This window comes from Myotis brandtii, unplaced genomic scaffold (genome assembly GCF_000412655.1).
Source record: "Myotis brandtii unplaced genomic scaffold, ASM41265v1 scaffold1170, whole genome shotgun sequence".
NCBI lineage: Eukaryota > Metazoa > Chordata > Mammalia > Chiroptera > Vespertilionidae > Myotis > Myotis brandtii.
The window spans coordinates 652,090-660,762 of NW_005354050.1; the positions used below are offsets into that span (position 1 = coordinate 652,090).

Consider the following 8,673-nt stretch of genomic DNA (forward strand, 5'->3'; position numbering starts at 1 on the left):
GGAATCGAACCTGGGACCATTCAGTCCGCAGGCCGACGCTCTATCGACCGAGCCAAACCAGTTAGGGCTGGCAGATTTTATATTGTACCCATTTGAGAATCCTGTAAATGTTATGGCTTCATTAAACTGTTGCTGATCATATGTTCCCAATGTTTATTTTGAGACTAAATGACAACCAGAGAATATAAACTACTACCATGGTACATCTGGTTATGTTTTTAAATAAAGAGCAATAAAAGAGCCTTTAGTTTTTCTCTTTTTTAATGTTTTCACCAGAACCATAGCACATAGAGAAAGGTACATAAAATGTAAGTAAGTAAATTAACAATTCATAAAGCAAACACTCATCTAATCAAAAAAGAGACATTATAAATGTCTTTAGAAGCCCTGACTGTCCCCCTCCCATATTATAATCCCTTTCCTCTAAAACTAATTACTGACATGCTTGTCACAATAAATATTTCTTGTTTAGTCCTTTTAAGTATGCCTCCCTAAATGTGTGGTTTATTTTGCTTGCTTCTGAACTCTTATGTAAATAAAATCATACATTATATATTCTTCTGTCTTCTTTCACTAATCCTCAATCAGAGGATTTTTCCCCCATTGATTTTTTATTTATTTAAAATATGGAATGCTTCACGAATTTGCATGTCATCCTTGTGGAGGGGTCATGCTAATCTCTGTATCATTCTAATTTTAGTATATGTGCTGCTGAAGCAAGCACTCCCCATTGATTTTTTTAGAGTGGAAGGGAGGGAAAGAGAGAGAGAGAGAGAAACATTGATGTTAGAGAAACACATAGATTGGTTGCCTCCTACATGGCTCCAGGGATTGAATCTGTACATGCCCTGGACCGGGAATCAATACCATGACCCCCTCGCTCTAACCACTGAGCTCATGAGCCAGGGCTCTTCTGTCTTCTTTCAATCGACATTTATTTTTTTAAGGTTCAACCGTGTTGCCCCAGCTGGTTTCGCTCAGCGGATAAAGCATCGGCCTGTGGACCGAAGGGTCCCGGCTTCGATTCTGGTCAAGGGCGCGTACCTGGCCCAGGCCTTGGTCAGGGCTCCTCCAGGAGGCAACCAATGGATCACATCGATATTTCTCTCTTTCCCTCTCTCTTCCACTCCAAAAATCAATGGAAAAATATCCTCAGGTGTGGATTAAAAAAAAAAAAAGATTCAACTATGTCATTGTACAGTGCTATAAATCATTATTTTTGATACGTGAATATAGTTATCCATTCTATTGTTAATGAACATCAGGGTTATTTCTAGTTTTTGGCTATTATGAAACTGCTAGGTTACAAAGTGCCTATTTTGTAGATACTGTCAAACTGGCTTTTCAAGTGATTGTACCAATCTGTGGTCCCTTCAGCAAAGTGTAACAGTTGTTTCTCTTGTTTTCTTCAAAAGAGTCTTTTCTATTTGGTTTTTCAACATTTTGCTTACTTGGGAAATCTATACAATGTGTGAGGTTAATATACACTATTTTTCCTGTATTTATAAGTCAAAGAATTGTTAAAATAACATGTCAGCAAAGTCACTTACTAAACATAGCAAATAATCTCCATGTTGAGGACCACAATGTAATTTATGTGGATGAACATGTGGATGTTTTCATTTTAGTTGGCTTTTCAAAGAAAAATAGGATCTGGACATGTAGAAGGGAGGGAACAAGTAGAAAAAGAATTTAAAATAAATTTTAAAAACCTACCACTACTCCTTTCTAAAATCTTGTTAGTAACAGTTGGTTGAGAAGAATTACTGGAAGCCAAATATAGCCTAATATATTAAAAACACCAAAACCACCCACCACAACTTAAGGTCCCACCATTTTATTGAGATAAAACTAACATATAACATTAGTAGTTTAAGGCACACAACATAATTATTTGATATATGTATATATTGCAAAATTATTTCCACAGTAAATCTAGTTAACATCATTACCTCATATAGTTACAATTTTTTTCTTGAAATGAGAATTTTTAAGATGTACTCCCTTAGCAACTTTCTTTTTTTTTCTTTTCTCCCTTAGCAACTTTCAAATATGTAGTACAGTACTATCATCTATAGTCACTATGCTATAATTACATCCCCAGAACTTTTTATCTTACTGCTTCAGTATGTACTTTCTGATCACCTTCACCCACCTCCTGCCCTCCCGCCCCCCAATCTGTTCTCTGTTTCACTGTTAGGTGTTTTTCTTTTTCCAATTCCACTTATAAGATCACATATAAATGAGATCATTCCTGTGAGGATATCCTTTTTCCCCACTGATTTTTAGAGAAAATGGAAGGGAGGGGGAGAGACACAGAGAGAAAAACATGGAAGTTAGAGAGTCACATCTATTGGTTGCCTCCCGCAGCACCCCGACAGGTGCTGGGATGGAGCCTGCAACCGGGGAGGTACGTGCCCTTTGACCTGAATGGAACTGGGGACCGAGGTCTGCGGGGCCGACACTCTATCCACTGAGCCAAACTGGCTGGGGCATTGGCACTCTTCTTCTGCAGTGTTTTTAAATATCTTGAAATGCAAACTAATTGCTTCTGAGTGTCTTTTTTATATATGATATCTCAAATCCTACAGTATCGGGTTGAGGAAGATCTTAAATCGCTATTTTGCAGGACTAGGGGAAACCTTGGAGAAAAACTAGGAGGGGAGGTGCGAGCGGCGGAACCTATGATGAGAGGACAGCAGGAACTGAAAAAACGGAGGAGGGATTTCAAGGCAGGACGAAGGTCGGTTGGGTTTACCCGGCGGACCGGAAGGACTGGAGAGAGTCTCAGCACCATGGCGGGTCCTGTCAGCTTGCGAGAGCTTCTAGTGGGAGCTTCCGCCTGGAACAGCCCTGAAAGCACGGAGGGGGCCCCTGCAGAGGGCGGAGGGAGCGCGGCGAGCGGCCCGGAGCCGCCTTGGCGAGAGGATGAGATCTGCGTGGTGGGAATCTTTGGCAAGACGGCTCTGCGACTGAATTCCGAGAAGTTCTCACTTGTGAACACGGTGTGCGACCGACAGGTCTTTCCCCTTTTTCGCCACCAAGATCCTGGCGACCCAGGGCCTGGAACCAGGACCGAGACTACTGTCGCCGCCGGGGAGGCTGGTGGAGCGGGCGACCCTGGGGCTGGGGCCGCGGATCCAGTTCGGGGGGGTGTAGCTGCCGCGGAAGGTAACCAAACTGGGCCAGGCCCTCAGGACTACAGCCTTCTGCAGGCCTATTACAATCAGGAAAGCAAAGTTCTGTACCTTCTTCTCACTTCCATTTGTGACAATGCCCAGCTTCTGCGGGCTTGTCAGGCCCTTCAGAGTGGGGAAGCTGGAGGTGGCCTCCCTTTACCTCATGCAGAAGCACACGAGTTCTGGAAACATCAAGAAAAACTGCAGTGCCTCAGTCTCCTCTACCTTTTCTCCGTCTGTCACATCCTGCTTTTGGTCCATCCCACTTGTTCCTTTGACATCACTTATGATCGAGTATTCAGAGCCCTGGATGGACTAAGACAGAAAGTACTGCCCCTCCTCAAAACAGCCATTAAGGATTGTCCAGTTGGCAAAGACTGGAAACTAAACTGCCGACCTTGCCCACCTAGACTTCTTTTCCTCTTTCAACTCAATGGAGCCCTCAAAGTGGAGCCCCCTCGGAACCAAGACCCAGCACATCCAGACAAACCCAAGAAGCATTCTCCCAAAAGGAGACTGCAACATGCCCTGGAGGACCAGATTTATAGAATCTTTCGGAAGAGTCGTGTATTGACTAATCAGAGTATCAACTGCCTCTTTACTGTGCCTGCCAACCAAGCTTTTGTGTACATAGTTCCAGGAAGCCAGGAGGAGGACCCAGTAGGCATGTTGCTGGACCAACTTAGGAGTCATTGTACTGTGAAGGATCCTGAATCTTTGCTGGTGCCTGCACCCCTTTCTGGTCCCAGGCGATACCAGGTGATGAGGCAACACATCCGGCAACAACTTTCTTTCCACGTTGATAGCAGCAGTTCCAGTTCTTCAGGGCAACTAGTGGATTTCACTCTTCGGGAATTTCTGTGGCAGCATGTGGAGCTAGTCCTAAGCAAGAAAGGTTTTGATGACAGTGTGGGTAGGAACCCACAGCCTTCTCATTTTGAACTTCCCACTTACCAGAAGTGGATCTCAGCAGCTTCAAAACTGTATGAAGTAGCTATTGATGGAAAAGAGGAGGATCTGGGGTCTCCCACTGGGGAGCTAACATCTAAGATTTTAAGTAGTATTAAAGTCTTGGAAGGGTTTTTGGATATTGACACCAAATTCTCAGAAAACCGGTGCCAAAAAGCTTTACCCATGGCCCATAGTGCCTATCAGTCAAATTTGCCTCATAATTACACAATGACTGTTCATAAGAATCAACTTGCCCAGGCTCTGCGAGTATACAGTCAACATGCTAGGGGTCCAGCCTTTCACAAATATGCCATGCAGTTACATGAGGACTGCTACAAGTTTTGGAGCAATGGCCATCAGCTCTGTGAAGAGAGGAGTTTAACTGATCAACATTGTGTACATAAATTTCATTCATTACCTAAATCAGGTAAAGTTTTCTTAGCATTTTGATATCAAAACTTTGAGCTGTCTTTTTATTCTGGTTTTAAGGGTGTTTGTTCACTATGTATTGATATATTTAAAAAGGACCCCACAGAAATGTAGGCACATTGTATTTTTTCTTTCCTTCTGTAAAAAGAAAAGAATCAGCTATGACTACTAATTATTTTCTTGTATTTAGAAAATGAATTCTAAGGGATTAGGAAATGAGAACTGTTAAAGAATACAAAATTTCATATTAACATTTTTGGGGTTAGATGTTATAGAATGCAAAATAAGTTTGATTCTGCTTTTTGTGTGTATCAAATTAATAGTGACTCTTATATTTTCCAGGAGAAAAACCAGAGGCTGATAGAAATCCTCCTGTACTATATCACAATAGCAGAGCTCGATCCACTGGGGCCTGTAACTGTGGAAGGAAACAAGCACCTCGAGATGATCCTTTTGATATCAAGGCAGCTAATTATGACTTTTATCAGGTAGACTCTGGATTTTTTTCTTGTTTCTTTTTCTTGCTTTCTTTTTATTCACTACCAACTGAATAAAAATACATATTTTCAGAAGTAAAATATCTAGAAAAGTAAATGTGACTATAGTGAGATATGTAGACAGAGGAAAGTACTTGCTTACTCATTAATTATTGATTACGCTTTTTAGAGTGAAGACTTACTTTAAATGAAAAATTCACAGGATTTTTTGTTTGTTTTTTCCTTCCTCCTTCTTTCTTTATAGCTTCTAGAAGAAAAATGTTGTGGAAAATTGGATCATATTAATTTTCCAGTATTTGAACCAAGTACTCCAGATCCTGCTCCTGCTAAAAATGAATCTTCTCCTGCCCCTCCAGATACAGATCCTGATAAACTTAAAGAAAAAGAACCTCAAACCCAAGGAGAGAGCACAAGCCTGAGTTTAGCTTTGAGTTTAGGCCAGTCCACAGATAGTTTAGGTACCTATCCAGCTGATCCACAAGCAGGAGGAGATAATCCAGAAGTCCATGGTCAAGGAGAAGTTAAAACTGAGAAGAGACCAAACTTGATTGATCGACAGGCATCCACAGTTGAGTATCTCCCAGGCATGCTGCATTCAAATTGCCCTAAAGGTCTCCTACCCAAATTCTCGAGCTGGTCTTTGGTTAAACTAGGCCCTGCTAAGTCTTACAACTTTCATACAGGTTTGGATCAACAGGGCTTCATTCCAGGAACAAACTATCTTATGCCTTGGGACATTGTCATCAGGACCAGAGCTGAAGATGAAGGAGACTTGGACACAAATTCTTGGCCTGCTCCAAATAAAGCTATTCCTGGAAAGAGGAGTGCAGTTGTAATGGGAAGAGGAAGACGGCGAGATGACATAGCTCGAGCATTTGTGGGCTTCGAATATGAAGACTCTCGAGGTCGGAGGTTTATGTGCTCAGGACCTGACAAAGTGATGAAAGTACTGGGAAGTGGACCAAAGGAATCAGCTTTAAAAGCCCTGAATAGTGATATGCCCTTGTATATTCTGTCATCATCTCAGGGTAGAGGACTAAAACCACATTATGCTCAACTTATGAGGCTTTTTGTTGTGGTTCCTGATGCTCCTTTGCAGATAATACTAATGCCTCAGGTAAGAAATACAACTCTGTCTTCAAAAACAGAAAATGCTGATGTTTGTTTTTTGTTTTTTAACTTTATTTATTGAGCTCTGGCTGGGTGGCTCTGTTGGTTGGAGCATCATCCTTTGTACATCAAAAGGTTGCAGGTTCAATTCCCACTCAAGACACATACTGTATCAATGTTTCTCTCTCACATCGATGTTTCTCTTTTTTTCTTCCTCTCTCTGAAATCAGTAAAAACATATCCTCAGCCCTAGTTGGTTTGGCTCAGTGGATAGAGCATCAGCCTGCAAACTGAAGGGTTCCGGGTTTTATTGCATTCAAGGGCACATGCCCGAGTTGCAGGCTTGAACCCCAGTAGGAGGCAAGCAGGAGGCAGCCGATCAATGATCCTCTCTCATCATTGATGTTTCTACCTCTCTCTTCCTCTCCCTTTTTCTCTGAAATCAATAAAAATATAGTAAAAAAAGAAATATATATATATATATATATATATATATCTCCCCTCAGGTGAAGATTTAAAAAAATTGTTGATTGATTTTAGAGAGAGAGATAAAGAAATGTTGATTTGTTTTGCCACTTATTTATGCATTTATTGGTTGCTTCTTGTATGTGTCCTGACTGGAGATCGAACCTGCAACTTTGGTATATCAGGATGATGCTCTAACCAGCTGTGCTACCCAGCAAGGCCTGATGCTTGTTTTGATTGTTGTTGTTTTTTAAATATATATTTATTTCAGAGAGAAAGGGAGAGGGAGAGATAGAAACATCAATGAAGAGAATGAATCATTCATTGATTGGCTGCCTCCTGCATGCCCCCTACTGGGGATCAAGCCCACAACCTGGGCATGTGCCCTTGACTGGAATTGAACCTGGGACCCTTCAATCCGTAGGCTGACAGTCTATCCACTGAGCCAAACCGGCCAGAGCTGTTTTGATTATTTTTAAAAAGTACAGGATAATGTCAAAGTAATTATTTCATTAAACAAGGCTTAAATTTAAATACTTTTTTGCCCTGGCAGGCATGGCTCAGTTGGTTGAGCATCATTCTGTGCACCAAAAGGTCTCCTGTTTGATTCCCAGTCAGGCACATGCCCAGGTTGGGGCTTGATCCCCAGTTAGGGTGCTAATCAATGTTTTTCTCATACCAAAGATTCTTTTTCTCTCTTGCTCTCCCTCTCTCTCTAAAATCAATAAAAACAGCCCTAGCCAGTTTTGCTCAGTGACTAGAGCATCGGCCTGCAGACTGAAGGGTCTCAGGTTCGATTCTGTCAAGGGCACATATCTCAGTTTCAGGCTCAATCCCCAGTGCCAGTCAGGGTGTGTGCAGGAAGCAAACAATTGATAAGTCTCTCACATCGATGCTTCTCTCTATCTCTACCTCTCCCTTCCACTCTCTCTAAAAATCAGTGGGAAAAATATCCTCAGTGAGGATTAACAAAAATAAAATAAAATAACATTAAAAAATGTTTAAATACTAATATTGTGTGTTCATCTGTTCATGCCATCAGGTCACATCGATTGGTTCAGAGGCAGAACTTGAAGTTATAATCTGTAGAAAAGCAGGATAATATTTGAGTTTAAACAGTGAAATATTTGGAGTGTACTATTACCTACAAACCTATTGTTTATTTAGGCATTTATTTTCAGGTGTTTCTTATTGAAAAATGTAAAAATAATTATATTACCTGTGTTTTTCAGGTTCAACCAGGCCCACCACCGTGTCCAGTATTCTACCCAGAAAAACAAGAAATCACTCTCCCACCAGATGGCCTCTGGGTTTTGAGATTTCCTTATGCATATGTGACAGAGAGAGGACCTTGTTTCCCTCCAAAAGAAAACGTGCAATTAATGAGTTACAAGGTACTCCGTGGGGTTCTTAAAGCAGTAACACAATAAGTGTGTTCCAACCAGTTCAATTCTATTCTTCAGCTAGTTTTTGTTTGGGGTGTATATGGAGTGTTTTCTTTGGTATGTGTATATTGTGTTTTCTTGAACCCAAAAATGTGTTTTGGTTACAGAAGATCAGTATTTGGACAATAATTGTTCTATTTCCTGATATTGTTGATATTTATTGTCAGTGAGGCTATAACTTCCTAATAAACATTGGTTATTCTAGAAAAGAATTTTAAAAACATGGTTGATACTTCTGTTTTTTCTTGTTTCTGTTTCACTGCCCATAATTAAATATGTTTTTATTAAAACTGAATGTTGCATAATCTTGTTGAGCCAAAAGTTTGTTTTGCTAAAATTGTGTTTTAACTGTGATTTTTCTTAAGATGCTGCTGCTGAAATTATCTTCAAAACAAGCCCTGTTGTTTGGTTCACAGTTCCTTTACCTGAGTTAAATTTGCTTGATAATTACACAATGATTGTTTTTTTTCTTACCATTTTATTCTAGGACTGATGAAGTACCATATTGTAAAGGAATGCTATCTGAGCTAAAGCTTTTTTTTGTTAAATATATGTTATTGATTTTTTACAGAGAAGAAGGGAGAGGGATAGAGATCC

General features: G+C 40.6%; 1 protein-coding gene across 1 annotated transcript; it reads left to right on the forward strand.

The window, feature by feature from the left end:
• The first annotated feature begins 2,768 nt into the window (after positions 1-2,768).
• SMG8 (SMG8 nonsense mediated mRNA decay factor) lies at positions 2,769-8,308 on the forward strand. The gene is made up of 4 exons (XM_005858380.2): positions 2,769-4,557; positions 4,902-5,047; positions 5,301-6,173; positions 7,864-8,308. The coding sequence occupies exons 1-4, from the start codon at positions 2,796-2,798 to the stop codon at positions 8,059-8,061; spliced, it is 2,979 nt and encodes a 992-aa protein (XP_005858442.1). The 5' UTR covers positions 2,769-2,795; the 3' UTR covers positions 8,062-8,308.
• Positions 8,309-8,673: the final 365 nt, after the last annotated feature.